This window comes from Dreissena polymorpha, chromosome 12, assembly GCF_020536995.1.
Source record: "Dreissena polymorpha isolate Duluth1 chromosome 12, UMN_Dpol_1.0, whole genome shotgun sequence".
NCBI lineage: Eukaryota > Metazoa > Mollusca > Bivalvia > Myida > Dreissenidae > Dreissena > Dreissena polymorpha.
Genome location: NC_068366.1, coordinates 32,928,617 through 32,944,773, shown reverse-complemented (window position 1 = coordinate 32,944,773; position 16,157 = coordinate 32,928,617). Strand labels below are relative to the sequence as shown.

The following is a 16,157-nucleotide window of genomic DNA, read 5'->3' as shown; positions in this document are numbered from 1 at the left end:
ATTCATTCTTGACCTGGATATTGTCAAGATAAACATTCGTTTTATCAAGCTTGAGAAATAAACGTTGCCAATAGAGTGAACAGATTTATTTTAAAGATTTGAAAAGGTGGCCTAGTTTCTAGACGCCAATGACCCGGATTTGAATATTGTATATTGTAATGATGAGTTATAAAAGTGACCTCTAGAGGGGTTATAAAATTTACTAAGGTTTGACCTGGTGACCTCATTTTGAGATGCATGTGATCGAAATCCCAACTCGTTCCAGATATTGACAAAATAAACATTCTGCCCAAGTTTCATCAAGACTGAGACATAAATGTGGCCTCTAGGGTGGATGACATAGTTGTTAAAAACAGGTAAACCAGATTGGAACTTTACCTAAAATATGTACAGATAACCATTCTGACCAAGTTTTATCAAGACTAAGTTATATATATTATTTTAAGACAGGTAACCAGGACTTTCTTTTTTACCGTTTGACCTTGTTTTATAAAGCAAATGACCCAGATTCCAACTTGGCCTATATACCGTTAAGATTAAACATACAGACCAAGTTTCATTAGGAGCCGACAGAACCTCTAGAATGTTAACAAGGTTTTACTAAGATTTGATCTTAGAAGGGACTTAAGTTTTTAAATGCATGTGACCCAGATTCAAACATGGTCTAGATATTGTCCAGATAAACTTTCTAACCAAGCCTCATCAAGATTGGATGAAAAATAGGCCTCTAGAATGGTTATGAGCTAAACATTGATTCTGTAAGCAGCACAAGGGAGAACATAGGGTGATCACAATACCTCAACTTGAGCACTGAGTGCTCAGGTGAGCTAACAAACTTCAAAAGTAAAAGCCTTGAGATTCATTAACTTACATATTGTGTCTATACATACATGTGCATAAATATCAGTGACCCAAGAGAATAAAATTAAGCAGTTAAGCAAATTTTTTGAGGCAATACTATATTACTACTTCAGGATTCCATATATTACAACATTGCAGTGAAAACTGCAATATGTGTTAACAATCCAAATGAATTATTACAAATATTATTGTTCTCAATTCTTGCATATTGGGTGCATATGAAGTGCATATATATGTCAAAGCAGACACCAAAGTTTTCACATGTCAACATTACAGTAGACTCACCTCAACAGCAAGTCTCATATACAAAGGTTTGTTTTACTAGTGAGCAAATACAAAAAAATATCTTCGAATGTATATAGGTTTGAGTATTTTAAAAGACATGTGATAAATTTAAACAGCCTTCTGTTTTTATTAAAATATGGAAATAAACAAACAAACAAATATGGCCCAACATTAATTAACTGTTAACTTAGAAGGTTCATTGTAATTCTGCCTGTTTCTGATAAAACAATGCATTATTCCTGTCACAACTTTGGCATTTTGCATTAAACATGCAAAATTGGGTGTTTTATCATTTTTAGTAAATTTTTTTTACTGTATTTATCAACTTTTCATGCATGCTTGGATACAATAATATTGAAGAGAAAATGTTTTAACAACAATACTGTATACATGGATTTACAGATCTTTCTCTTGAAAATGATATTAGTGAATTTTAACGATGCAGTTACTACACTTACAATGGTAAAACTGCATAACATGAAACATTTGTGAAAAACAACTGTTTATTCTAAGTATGATGTATTATGCTAACTTCACAAAATATGGTGCTTAGTGCATCCTTACTACAGAATCTTTATAATCACACATGGTAAGTCCTCAATATAAATGACTGAGTGTGTATTTCAAAGTTTATGAGGTCCTTCCACACATTACGCATCATTATGTAAGAACCACGAGTGTGTCCCATAACAAATAAATGGGGCACATTTTGACATGCTATTTTCAGCTTTTTAGTTTCTCCTGGAAGATATACCATTTTTATGTGGTTTTGAGCTATTGGGGAAAGACTGAGTACCATGACAAAACTCTGCCTCTCGGGAACGGTAACATCCAACCAAGCTTGCATGCAAACAGTTATTAAAGGCATGGTCTTGTTTATCCACAAAATCAATCAATATTCATAATGGGTTGCCTTAACTTGCTTCCAGTAGAGATTCAGTTACATATTTGTGAAAAAATATATTGAAAATGTTAAAAAAAAGAAGAAAATAAAACCTTTTGCTAGCTTTGCAAAAAGGGTGTCAAAAGAAGATAAAGTTGGAAGAATATTGAAGAAGCACACAAGAATTAAATGCAAAAATAATTATAGGGATATAAAAATAATATCAGAACAAGAGATGTGTTCGTCAGAAACACAATGCCCCCTATTGCGCCGCTTTGAAATAATTTTTTTTTTTGAACTTTGACCTTGAAGGATGACCTTGACCTTGAACTTCCACCACTCAAAATGTGCAGCTTATTGAGAACGCCGCTTTGAAATTATTTTTTTTACCTTTGACCTTGAAGGATGACCTTGACCTGGAACTTCCACCACTCAAAATGTGCAGCTTCATGAGATACACATGCATGCCAAATATCAAAATGCTATCTTCAATATTGAAAAAGTTATGGCCAATGTTTAAGTTTTCGGACGGACTGACACCATATATTTGACATTTTACCTTGAAGAATGACCTTCACCTTCGACTTTCACCACTCAAAATGTTCAGCTCCATGAGATACACATGCATGCCAAATATCAAGTTGCTATCTTCAATAGTGAAAAAGTTATGGCCAATGTTTTTGGACGGACGGACAGACGCCATATATTAGACATTTGACCTTGAAGGATGACCTTGACCTTGAACTTCCACCACTCAAAATGTGCAGCTTCATGAGATACACATGTTTGCCAAATATCAAGTTTCTATCTTCAATAATGCAAAAGTTATGGCCAACGTTAAAGTTTTTTTTCGGACGGACGGACAGACTGACATACACACATACACACATACTGACATACTGACTGACGGACAGTTCAACTGCTATATGCCACCCTACCGGGGGCATAAAAATATATTTCTATTTATAAGTATTTTATGATATATTTTGTACCATAAATATTTTAGGTATCATACCATCGATGAATGTATCTGATAAGGGCCCATTACTACAGCACTATGGTACTCAAAATTATATAATAAAAAAAAGCTTAAAATTGATGCAAAAAAGTGCCCATTATCATTATCCTATGACACACTAAAATTCTTCGTCCGACATATCACTAAGCAGACCAATGGCTGCATCCTCCTTTCCTGAATCAGGCACGCTCATCATGGACATCGGTAGCTTGTGGATTGGATGGGACTGGTACCTCCTGCGGCGCAACTGGTGCTGAACCTGACAGGCCGCCACTGCAAACACACCGCTTACCAGTCCACCAACTATCAGGATGAATATGTCTGAAATATGACATGACAAAAACTATAAGAATGGATATGTCTGAAATATGACATTAAGCAATAATCACATGAATGTGTTTGAATTATGACAAGCAATTACACATTAATATGTCTGAAATATGACAAGCAATTATGTCATTAATATGTCTGAAATATGACAAGCAATTATCACATTAATATGTCTGAAATATGACAAGCAATTATCACAGTAATATATCTGAAATATTACAAGCCATTATCACATTAATATGACTGAAATATAACAAGCAATTATCACATTAATATGTCTGAAATATGTTAAGCAATTATCACATTTAAATATCTGAAATATGATAAGCAATAATCACATTAATATGACAGGAAATTATCACATGAAAATGTTTGAAATGTAACAAGACACCATCTATCAGAATGAATATATCTGAAATGGGACAAAATACCAACTATCAGAATGAATATATTAGAAATATGAATGAATATGTCTGAAATGTGACAAGAATGAATAATTATGTCTGAAATGTGACAAGAATGAATTTGTCTGAAATGTGACAAGAATGAATATGTCTAATATCTGACAAGACACAAACTATCAGAATAATTATGTCTGAACTATGACAAGAAATAATCACATTGGGAATGTTGCAAAACTAATGTTTCAGTTAAACACAAATATTTAGTTTGGAAGACTTAAATAAAATTGGAAAAAAATTAAACTTATTTCAGAGATAAATTTGATTCTTACGTAACAGAAATTACAACAAGGGCTGTTTGTAAAACATGCATGCCCCCATATGGGCTGTCAGTTGTAGTGGCAGCCATTGTGTGAATACGTTTTTTGTCACTGTGACCTTGACCTTTGACCTAGTGACCTGAAAATCAATAGGGGTCATCTGCGAGTCATGATCAATGTACCTATGAAGTTTCATGATCCTAGGCCTAATTATTCTTGAGTTATCATCAGGAAACCATTTTACTGTTTCGAGTCACTGTGACCTTGACCTTTGACCTAGTGACCTGAAAATAAATAGGGGTTATCTGCCAGTCATGATCAATGTACCTATGAAGTTTCATGATCCTAGGTGTAAACATTCTTGAGTTATCATCCGGAAACCATTTTACTAATTCGAGTCACTGTGGCCTTGATCTTTGACCTAGTGAACTGAAAATCAATAGGGGTCATCTGCCAGTCATTATCAATGTACCTATGAAGTTTCATGATCCTAGGCGTAAGCATTCTTGAGTTATCATTCTGAAACTATTTTACTGTTTCGAGCTCCTGTAACCTTGACCTTTGACCTAGTGACCTGAAAATCAATAGGGGTCATCCGCCAGTCATGATCAATGTTCCTATGAAGTTTCATGATCCTAGGCGTAAGCGTTCTTGAGTTATCATCTGGAAACCATTTTACTGTTTCGAGTCACTGTGACCTTGACCTTTGACCTAGTGACCTGAAAATCAATAGGGGTCATCTGCCAGTCATGATCAACGTACCTATGAAGCTTCATGATCCTAGGTGTAAGCATTCTTGAGTTATCATCCAGAAACCATTTTACTGTTTCAAGTCACTGTGACCTTGACCTTTGACCTAGTGACCTGAAAATCAATAGGGGTCATTTGCCAGTCAAGATCAATGTTACTATGAAGTTTCATAATCCTAGGCATAAGCATTCTTGAGTTATTATCCGGAAACAATTTGACTATTTTGAGGCACTGTGACCTTGACCTTTGACCTAGTGACCTGAAAATCCATAGGGGTCATCTGCCAGTCATGATCAATGTACCTATGATTTTTCATGATCCTAGGCATAAGCATTCTTGAGTTATCCGGACACCATTTTACTATTTCAAGTCACTGTGACCTTGACCTTTGACCTATCGACCTAAAAATAAATAGGGGTCATCTGCCAGTCATGATCAATGTACCTACATGTTATGAAGTTTCATGATCCTAGGCCTAAGCGTTCTTGAGTTATCATCCGGAAACCATCATTCTGGTTGACGGACCGACGGACGGACCGACCAACATGTGCAAAACAATATACCCCCTCTTCTTCGAAGGGGGGCATAAATATTTATTCAACAAAATTGAATATGAATTTCAAATGTGAATTTTTAACATTGGTTGAACATCTTGTAATAAAAACCCATTCATATATCAATTCTTTGAAAAGACCTTAAAAAGTAAGACAAAACAAGAGATGTGTTTGTCAGAAACACAATGCCCCCTATTGCGCCGCTATGAAATAAAATTTCAATATATCATTTGGCAGATTAAGAAATTATCTCCCTTTTAAAGCTTATTACTTCCATTGGATTGTATTGTTTGACTTTTGACCTTGAAGGATGACCTTGAACTTGACCTATCACCACTCAAAACGTGCAGCTTCATGAGATACACATGCATGCCAAATATCAAGTTGCTATCTTCAATATTCAACAAGAGCTGTGTTTGTGAAACACAATGCCCCCTACTGCGCTTTGAAGCCGTATGGCAGCTATTTTAGAAACAAGGTTATATTTTGAATGCAAAGGTCACAGTGACCTTGACCTTTGACCTAATGACCTCAAACCATGTTTGATTGTAGATCTCAATGAGATGCATGCACCTCTGAAGTTTAAAGAACATAGACCCGAGAGTTTTCATTTTATGAGCAAGGTTAAAGTTTTGGGACAGACACACACATACAATGACAGACAGACAGGCCAAAAACAATATACCCCCAATCATTCTATCCGGCGGCATACAAACACATCAGATTCATATTTACATGCATTAGGGATGTGATTTAAGAACCACCAAAGGAGAGGAAAATGCCCTATTACCCCTTCAGGGTCGTTCAAACTCAATCATTTTGTACATGTATACAGGTCAAAAAAACAATTTGAAAAATAAATTTCACATAAAAAAGGAGGAAATCAGCTGAAAGGTGGAGAAATCACACCCATGATGATAAGCCGCATAAGCGTATTTTAATTTGCTTTGCAAATTGCATGGTAAATTGAATACATCATAATTTCATATTAAACAATACAATTATAATTCAAATCCTTTTCTTAAAATATAATCTGATTTGACTACACCAAAACATCATTAAATTGCGTTGCATATAACTGTGACTATCAGAGGTGTAAATAACTACAGGCCCCAAAGCAAAATGTACATTGTTAAAAAACAAGCTCTGTTTATGTATATACAAGTATATTAAGGCTCTTTCTGGGCAAATGGGGCTTAATGCATACACATAGTGTCATCCCAGACTAGCCTTTGCAATCTGCACAGGCTAATCAGGGACAACACTTTTATGGATTTTTTTTGTTCTAAATGAAAATCCAGTTTGGGTTTTTAGGTACATGCATTAAGCCTTGTTTTCCTACACCCAGGCTCATAACATGCATTTTACTTCTGCAGCCTTGTAGAACTTAATTACCGTTTATTCAAAGAATACAATAAAAATTGGTGCTTGCATGAATGAGCAATGAATAAGTTATCCTTCATTTCAATTTAAACCGATTGAAAACATTATAGCAGGGCCATGAATTTACTTGCACATTAAAATATGTTACCAGCATCAAATCTTAGCAGGTTTATCCATCACAGAAATAATTGCCAAAATAAAAAAAGGATGTTAAATACTTTTTAAATTGGTACTGTTGCTTAAAGGGGCCGTTAAACGTTTTGGTAAATTGACAAAATTAAACAAGAGATGTGTTTGTCACAAACACAATGCCCCCTACTGCGCCGCTTTGAATATTTTTTGTTTAACCTTTGAACTTGAAGGATGACCTTGACCTTTCACCACTCAAAATGTGCAGCTCCAAGAGAAACACATGCATGCTAAATATGAAGTTGCTGTGTTCAATATTAAAAAAGTTATGATAAAACTTTAACGAAGGTTAAAGTTATAGGAAAGAAAAATACAATGATATTTGACCTTTGACCTTGAAGGTTGACCTTGACCTTTCACCACTAAAAATGTGCAGCTGCACGAGAAGTAAGTAAAAGATTGAATGGAGAAATGATTTTTTTTTAATTTTGACCTTTGACCTTGAAGGATGACCTTGACCATGACCTTTCACCACTCAAAATGTGCAGCTCCACGAGATACACATGAATGCCAAATATGAAGTTGCTGTGTTCAATATTAAAAAAGTTACGATAAAACTTAAACGAAGTTTAAAGTTTTAGGAAAGAAAAATACAATGATATTTGACTTTTGACCTTGAAGGATGACCTTGACTTTTCACCACTCAAAATGAGCAGCTACATGAGATACACATGCATGGTAAATATCAAGTTGGTATGTTCAATATTGCAAAAGTTATCAAACTTTAACCAAGGTTAAAGTTTAGGGACAGAATGACAGACAGACAGGACAAAAACAATATACCGCCGATCTATCGATCCGGGGACATAAAAAGTTATGACCAAACTTTAACCAAGATTAAAGTTTTGGGACACACACAATAAATGACAGACAGACAGACAGGCCAAAAGTAATATGCCCCCGATCTTTCGATCGGGGGGCATAAAAATTACTTTAATCGGTGTTTGCATTTCCTGAAAAGTGCAATGAGTCCTTGTTTCTCAGTGCGTACAAAATTGTTGAGTATATGCAACATGCAACTAATATAAAACCAGAACAGCCTGCAAGTAACTCGCAGGCTGTTCAGGTTTTATGCTGTTTGCTGCTCATCTGTATCTTAGGCATGGAAATGAAGCCTTTAAAACTTAAATCTATTAGGAAAGGTCTTTAATTTAATTTTCTAAGAGACTACATATCGATGGTCCCAATTTAAAATGACGAACCTACATTTTTGGCATTTCGCGATTTTGATACTGTGCAAAGCGTGAAATCAATGCACATATACCCCCAAAACAACAAAATAGTTAACCAATCGCAACAGCTCCATAAAGTCACGTGATGTAATGACGAACCGCAATTGCTTGAAGTCAAAATAACGAAGCTGAAAAAAATTGTTACGTCGGCATTTTGCGCGCTTATTAATATATTAAAGTATCAATATAGCCATGTATGTTAAGGCAAATTGACGAAACGTAAACGTTCGCTTATCAAAAAATTAAATGATGTACATTTTATAGCATTGATAAACGCAAAAAGATATCAAAATAATATAAAATGTTGAGGTATTAACTTAGTAACTTGTGGCCGCAACTAATAGCTTGTTCCTACAACTTATTAAGTTGAGGTTTCAACATAGTAAGTTGTTCCTTCAACTTAATAACTTCTGGATGCAAGTTACTATGTTATAACCACAACTTAATGTGTTGTGGGAACAACTTATTAAGCTTCGACCACAACATAGTTTAAGCAATCAGATAGGCCGTTTCATCTTTACCGTTTTATCACGTTTAGTACCTGTATACGCGTAATATTGTGCGCCGATTTGAGCACTATCCCTGTAAGCTATGGATCCCGGGATTGAGTCCCTGTCTGAGCACTTGCCTTGTTTGCGACTGGGTTCAGGGTTCCATCCCCGGTCTGAGCACTAGCAACGTACGCGTCGGGTCCCGGTTTCGAGTCCCATGTTTTTTGGATTTGAACCCGGGACCCTTCTTGTAAAGGGCGATTCCTCTGACCGGAGCTCGATCCCGGGAACCATCGTTTACGAGGCGAGTGCAAGATGCCTAATTTTCGACGGTCTGAAAATCTAATTAGGAGTTATCGACGGCCCCGGGTTTCGAATCATAGTACGAGCACTAGCCCTGAAAGCTTTGGGTCTCTAGATCAATCCTCGGTTTGAGGATTTACCCTATAAGCGACGGCTCGAATTCCGATGTGAGAATTTGCACCAACAGTGACCGGTCCCGGGTTCGAGCCCCAGTCTGAGTACTAGCCCTGAAAGCTATGGATCCCGGGTTCAAGCCTGTGTCTTACCACTTACCCAGTAAGGGAAGGATCCCGGTTGCGACCCTCAGTCTGAGCGTTCGCACCGAAAGCTAAAGGTTCACACAGGGACTTGAATCAAACAGCCGTCGCTAACATACCATACTGAGCACTCGCCTTCTAAGCGACCGGCTGCCGAAATGAGCACAAGCTTCGTAAGCAACATTTCCCGCGTTCGAGTCCCGAAATGAGAGCTAGCCTCGCAAGCTATGGGTGTTCTGGTTCTAGCGCCGGTCTGAGCACTAGCCCTGTAAGCTATAAATCCCGCATTTTTCGGGTCCGGCGCTAAGACTAGGACTTTGATCAGGGTCCGTTCGCTTAAATGGCAAGTACTTAAACCGGGATTTGAGCCCGGGGCCCATAGCATACAGGGTGAGTGCTCAAGCAGGGCATCCAAACCAGGATCCGTTACGTAGGGAGCGAATGCTCAGACTGGGATCCAAGTCGCTTACAGGGAAAGTCCTTAGACTGGGGCAAAAACCCAAAGACCCATCGTTTAAAAAGGGGGGTATCAGACCTGGATTCCCAACCGGAATCCGTCGCTTATGTGCCTAGTTTTCACACCAGGGTTCAAACCCTGAACAAAGTCGCTAACTTGGCGATCTCTCAGATAGGGGCTCAAATCTGAAATCCATGGCTTACATGGCAAGTGCTCAGATAGGGCTCGAACGGGGGATCCATAGCTAACAGGGATAGTGCTCGAACCCGAGCATCTAGTAAAATAAGGGGTACTAATTGTGATAAAACGGTAAAGATGAAAAGCCCGATCTTATTGGTTAAACTTAAATTAGTGGCCTCAACATAGTTAGTTGGTCCCACAAGTTATTTAGTTGAGGCAACAACTAATAAGTTGTGGGAACAAGTTATGAAGTTGTCGCCACAAGTTTCTGAGCTGAGGCCTCAACTTAATAAATAAGTTGTTCCCACAAGTTATTTTGTTGAAGGAATAACTTAATAAGTTAAATGAACAAATTACTAGGTTGAAGTTTTGGGAGCAAGTTATGAAGTTGTGGCCACAAGTTACTAAGCTGAGGTCTCAACTTAAACAGTTGTGGGGACAACGTACTTAGTTGTTTCCACAAGTTATTTTAAAAATTGTTCCCACAAGTTACTAAGTTGAGGCCACACTATAAATAAAGAATTGCGGTTGTCACCTCTGTTCCACCGTGTAAAACAGAAAAACACGCATTGCTTTGCTATATCTAACGGAAAAAATGGACAAATTTATTCTATTGAAACAAAATCTCTTACAATAAGCTGTCCAATTTGCCGAAACATCACATAAATGCAAGTCTAAATGACGAAGATACATTTTACAGCAGATTTATTAACTTAACGTCAAATTAGTTCCATACGAACATGGTTCATCATGCGACACTTTTAAAAATGTTTAAAATAATCTTTATTTGACTTTGTGCAAGAAATGTTTAACAAAAATACGTCTCCTGAAAACTTGTGTTTTTGTAGGTTCGACATTTTAAATTGGGACCATCGATATGCTTCAAAGTGCATATCTAAGCAGTAAAGAGTTTAAAGACTAAGGCACTGGAAGGTCTCAAGCGCCGCCTTGTTATCTTACATGTTCCAAACGTGCTGCCAGTGTTCTCCTTGAGACGATCAACCAGCAGCTCTGTCACAACATCCATACTGCCGTTGTTTAGCGCAGGCTTCAAGCCTAGGATCGTGCACAACATGGGGTACACATCCACGATGTTGAAGGTCGTCACCTTGGAGCCTTTCTTGAAGGACGGTCCCATAGCGGCGAAGAACGGATGCATGTCAGCCATGTCATTGGAATAGCCATGGTTACCAGCTATGATAAAGAAAGGAGAACACAACTATGTATTCAAGATCACTTTCAGCTATCCCGCTGATGAGAAATGAGAATGTCAGTCAGCACACGAATAATCTCAATTCTCACCTATAAGAATATGCACATTTCTCCTCAAACTCAGGGTTGAGTCAGACTCAAAACTCATTAAAGTTTTATGAACACCAAATTGATCGTGATGGTAAAACTCAACTAAAACAAGAGGCCCATGAGGGCCTGAATCGCTCTACTGCTATAAACACTGTGCAAGTTTGGAAAGAATAAGATGGAAACTGTGAACTTAATCGCGCAAACAAGGAGAATTTTCTCAAATTCAAGGGGAGATTATTGTGTAATTATTTCTCCTATACTGCTCATATTCAATAGGGTTCAAGTCCTCATTGATATAAAGATACTGTGCAAATTTGAAATAATTGGATGAAAACTGTGGAATTAATTGCGTAAACAAGCGGGATTTCAAAATTTTCTCATATTCAAGGGGAAGTCATTCTGGACTTATTGCTTCGATATTGCTCTATTTAAAAAAGGGTTTGAGTCCTCATTGATACAATGACACTGTGCAAGTTTGCCAAGAATTGGATAAAAATTATGGACTTTATCACATAAAAAAACTGAATTTTCATTTTTATCTCAAATTCAAGGGGAGATAATTCTGGACTTATAACTCCGATATTGCTCATTTTCAATAGCATTTGACTCATCATTCAGATTAACACACTGTGCAAGTTGGGAAATGATTGGATGAAAACTGTAGACTTTATTGCGTAAACAAGCCTTATTTCACAATTTTCTCAAATTCAAGGGGAGATAATTCTGGACTTTTTACTCTGATGTAACCCATTTTCAATAGGGTTCGAGTCCTCATTAATATGAAGACACTGAACAAGTTTGAAAAGAATCGGATGAAAACTGTGGACTTTATCGCACAAACAAGAAAAAGTCTAACGCACGCACAGACGGATGGACGGACGACGGAAACCACGCCATGACATAAGCTCTTCAGGCCTTCGGCCAGTAGAGCAAAAAATGAGAAGAATATTGTCTTAAACATCTTCGTGATACTAGGTCATGGTGTGTTAATGGGCCTGTATTTCATGCCTTCTGTAGTATTGTCTCGAGAGCATTAGCCAGGGGCGCCAATGCCAAAATAGGTCTGACAATACGGGCTCTACTCACATTATAGCCACCAGTTACCTGTTTATATTAAAAACATACCTTTAAGAATTCATGATTCAATTTGAATGAACGAAAACACAATATTACTAAGCCCTATTTGCCATTATGTCCAAATGATGTAAACAAGAAGACATTATAAAATACATGATAATAGCACGTTTTTCTCCTGTTGATGATGGAATATAATTGGTACTTAATTTATATACATGGCAGTTGTCCTGTCATATTATGAATCACTGGAAGACTATTTCTTTTGTATGTACTACATATATCATGTTTATGATCGAAATCGCTTCCTTTGAATGCAATATATGCTCTATGCGTATTTACTTGACTTACCGCTATTTAAGAGGCATCATGCCCTATTGCATGAATAGCAACAACAGAATTAATTCTTGCCAATTTTTATAATTTGATCGGTTTCAAGGCAGATTTTTGGTGCTTGGTTGTAACATTTTCTTCCAAATTAGTTTGTTGCATTTTTTTCCAAGAGTTTGTGTATTGGGGATCTAATTATATATAATGTTTCAAGGACAGGTACTCTCTTCTTAACATAAATCCACTGATGAAAAAAGTGCCATCCTGCATTAGTCTGAATCCAGTTTTCCAGCTAGGTCTAATTGTAAGGGCGCAGCACTCTGCAGCCCCAAAGTCCCACCCTGCCCTTTGGACCCCCACCATGTTCTTTTTTATATCACAATATTATACAGCAAATGATATCAGAATTTCAATAAATTAGCTAAACTTTTACAGTTATTAATTAGACCTTATGAGCACACCAGCTAAAAAGCCCTTTTGACAAAAAAGAACCCTGCCCTTTTCAAATCCTAGCTGGAGCACTGCATAGAATCAATAGTCAGACTTCATGTGAAACAGTGTATTCATGTGCATAAATTCTGGTGTGATAATGACGTGCCTAATACTTACATGTCTTCCTCTTACCAATATATGTACTGTTGTTTGAGCACCAGTAATGTTCTTCTGGAATAATAATTATGGGTGGTGCGCGTCGGTTGTTCTTGAAATGGAACTCCGCTGGAATGTTGGCTTTTCTGTACACCTTTGCATGCTTTATTGAACTTAAATTCTGGAATATTTCATCTTCAAGTTCTGAAAATTAAATATATAAAAATGTACACTACTTTCACAAATTTATATTCCTTCACTGGTCTAAAATCAAAATAATGCGGTGAAAGCCTCCAAATATTTTGGAACAAGGTTTTCTACTTTTTTTATTTTTTATTAATTTTATTATTTTGTTATTATTATATTTATTTATCATAGAATTGTGTAAAATGTATGACTATAGATATCTACAGCACTACACTGCTAGAACCATTTGAACTAAACTAAGAAGACAACAATCACAGGTTGGCATATAAAATCACCATTCATAGCTATATTTATATATGGCGCATAGAAATGGAAATAAGAACTTAAGTGTAAAAAACTTTAAAGCAAACTATCATTTACACAAGAAGAGGATGCAGTTACCAGGTGATGTTGGAAAAATACCAGCCGTAGGACTTGAGCTTGTAACAAAATACGTCCCAGGAGAAAGATACTTTGTCAAGTCTATTTTATAAGTATCACCTTTTGGAATGCTAGCCATTCCATGATCACTTGTTAAAATAATGTCAGTTTTGTCGAGCAAATGTTCATCTATAAGGAGATCAAAAAGATAACCTAAGGCCTCATCAAGAACGAATAGTTCATGTAATAGTTCATCCGAATCTGGCCCAAATTTATGTCCTATATGATCAGGGTTATCAATATAAACCAGAACTAGATTTGTTGGATACTCATGATCCATGAACCACTTCACAGCAGTTTTGAATCTATCCTTGTATGGAAACTCTTCAGCTGACTGACAGGGGATCTGTTGATAAGGTCGAAATCCTTCCAAAACTGCCCCACTGGATGGCCAACAGACACAACCCGACCTATAATCCGTTCGTTGACGTTGATTTGTAACCCAGATGGGTTCTCCAGAGTACCAACGGGATTCGCTTTGTATCGTGTAATTGGCACCAGTGTATGTTGCATTAAAAACGGGATCATACATGGTATTTCCAACAATACCATGGGTTTCTGGATATAGGCCAGTCACCATCGAAAAATGATTTGGCAAGGTTTTTGTAATAAATACGTTCTTCGTTCCATTTACTGCCCAGCCCCCATCGGCAATAATTCTGTGGATGTTTGTGAAATTATTTGCTTTCTTGTAATAGTCCCATCTGAAGCCATCAAATGAAATGAGAAGAACATTGTGAACTGCATCAGCTTCACAGCTTGAAGTCATTGTTAAAAAGAGTACACAGCTAATAAGTAGTGAAATGTCACACATTCTTTGTGGTTTAATTGTATCACAAATGTCTATTTATAAAATGTGCACGTATGTATTTCCTGTTATTTTAGTTTTTTACATCCTTTTCGTTTGGTCATGTGGTTTTTGCAATCTACCGAATCCTGTGTTTACAAATATTTTGTTAACAGTGATGTAAGCAAACACGTTATTAATAGTTGTTTATTTACAATACTATTAAGAAGTAACAGTTAAATTGTATTATTTATTTTAAAATACACAAAAGTGTATTGTTGTAATATAATTCGTGATATTTATTGATAGTTTAATGTTTCACTAAGTATTTTTATTTGTTTGTTGATGCAAGCGTGTACAAGCTGCAGAAGTCGCGGTGCTCTTACACATAGTAAGACATTTACCCATTTTAATTTTTCGATTGTATGAATTTCTTTAAATTTTTTAAACGAAACAATGAGCAATTATTATTTTCGTATAAAAGCTGTTATACCTGTCTGTCTTAAAATTGTGTTGTCTTAATAGATATAAATTTCGGATGGTCATATCCGGATTAATTGTAACAAGTTATGTCCCGTGTGTCTGTAGATTCTATTTGTCTACTTGTCAACTTTGAGAGCTAGCATCTCAAAGAACGGAGTTGCGAGTTACCAATGAGGCAATAATGGCTCTACATTCTTTTTGAACAACCAGAATTATACTCCTATAAATATGAGGTCGATTTACATCGACCTCATATCGTTTAACGTTATTTTGCAATAGCATCGTTCCGACATGAATTCATGTCGGAAGCTTTAACGGCATCAAATTCATATAACAGCACAGAATAATCATGCAATAAATTATTAAACATAAAATATAAACATTATTTTACTTATTGCATTAGAAAAATGTTTATACAAACTTACAAGTAATGATAGTCCAGACCTTAAAACACTACCACTGTTCAAATTCCATATTGTTGCCATATAGCACAGTGTAAATTGAAAGTTGCATAATGTTACCTCATTGGTCGGTTATAAATACATTGTTTCTCTATATATAGTATTCGATTTAGACGAAAATAATAATTTAAGTGGAATGTCAAATTAGTTTTCCATTAAAACTTTGATCTTGCCGTGTGTGTTTATGGACGTTAATAATTATGTTATACTTATTTTTGTATTTCATTAAGAATTAGAAGGTGTAGCCCTTTTTGTTAACTGTTTTTAGCAAACGATTCGCGGCTTAATAAGACACGAAAAATAGTTAAAGCGACACTTTCATTTAAAGGTTTAATGTGAACAATATTAAATGAAACCTTTTTTGGTATTAAAATATTTTATTGACATGTTAAATTCGATACTTGAAAAGGTGTTTAGTCTTTAAAAAGATGTCGCTGATATTGTTAATTTCAATAACTGTTAATATGCTTAATGTTGTATAAGAAATTGAATAGTTTCACTGAGTTGTATTCCCGCCTAAAATCCGATATCGTAAAACGCGCAACGGTTAAGAATAAGGTCTGAATAAGTTTAGGTATTCAGATTCAGATCAGATCAGCAGCAGTGCCAGC

The 16,157-nt window shown here is 36.2% G+C and overlaps 2 protein-coding genes across 7 annotated transcripts in view; one reads left to right on the top strand and one right to left on the bottom strand.

The window, feature by feature from the left end:
- LOC127854287 (bis(5'-adenosyl)-triphosphatase enpp4-like) overlaps positions 1-14,736 on the bottom strand; it is an 87,998-nt gene extending 73,262 nt beyond the window's left edge. For 2 of the 3 annotated variants that reach the window (XR_008037014.1, XM_052389354.1), the window contains exons 1-2: positions 13,777-14,736; positions 13,210-13,392 (exon numbers count right to left, since the gene is read on the bottom strand). Coding sequence is in view for 2 of the 3 variants with exons in the window: in XM_052389354.1 (XP_052245314.1) it covers positions 13,210-13,392; positions 13,777-14,629 (1,036 nt within the window). In the remaining variant the exon portion in view is untranslated. The remainder of the gene's footprint in view (positions 1-13,209; positions 13,393-13,776) is intronic. The other variant, XM_052389357.1, reaches the window with a different exon arrangement.
- Positions 1-16,157, top strand: part of LOC127854288 (CAAX prenyl protease 1 homolog) — a 106,736-nt gene that overhangs the window by 54,958 nt on the left and 35,621 nt on the right. Inside the window, exon 1 of one of the 4 annotated variants that reach the window (XM_052389370.1) lies at positions 14,741-14,782. The exons of 2 other annotated variants lie outside the window; for them this stretch is intronic. The gene's annotated coding sequence lies outside the window, so the exon portion shown is untranslated. Of the gene's footprint in view, positions 1-14,740; positions 14,783-14,938; positions 14,994-16,157 lie in introns of those variants that run through there. One more of the 4 variants, XM_052389365.1, reaches the window with a different exon arrangement.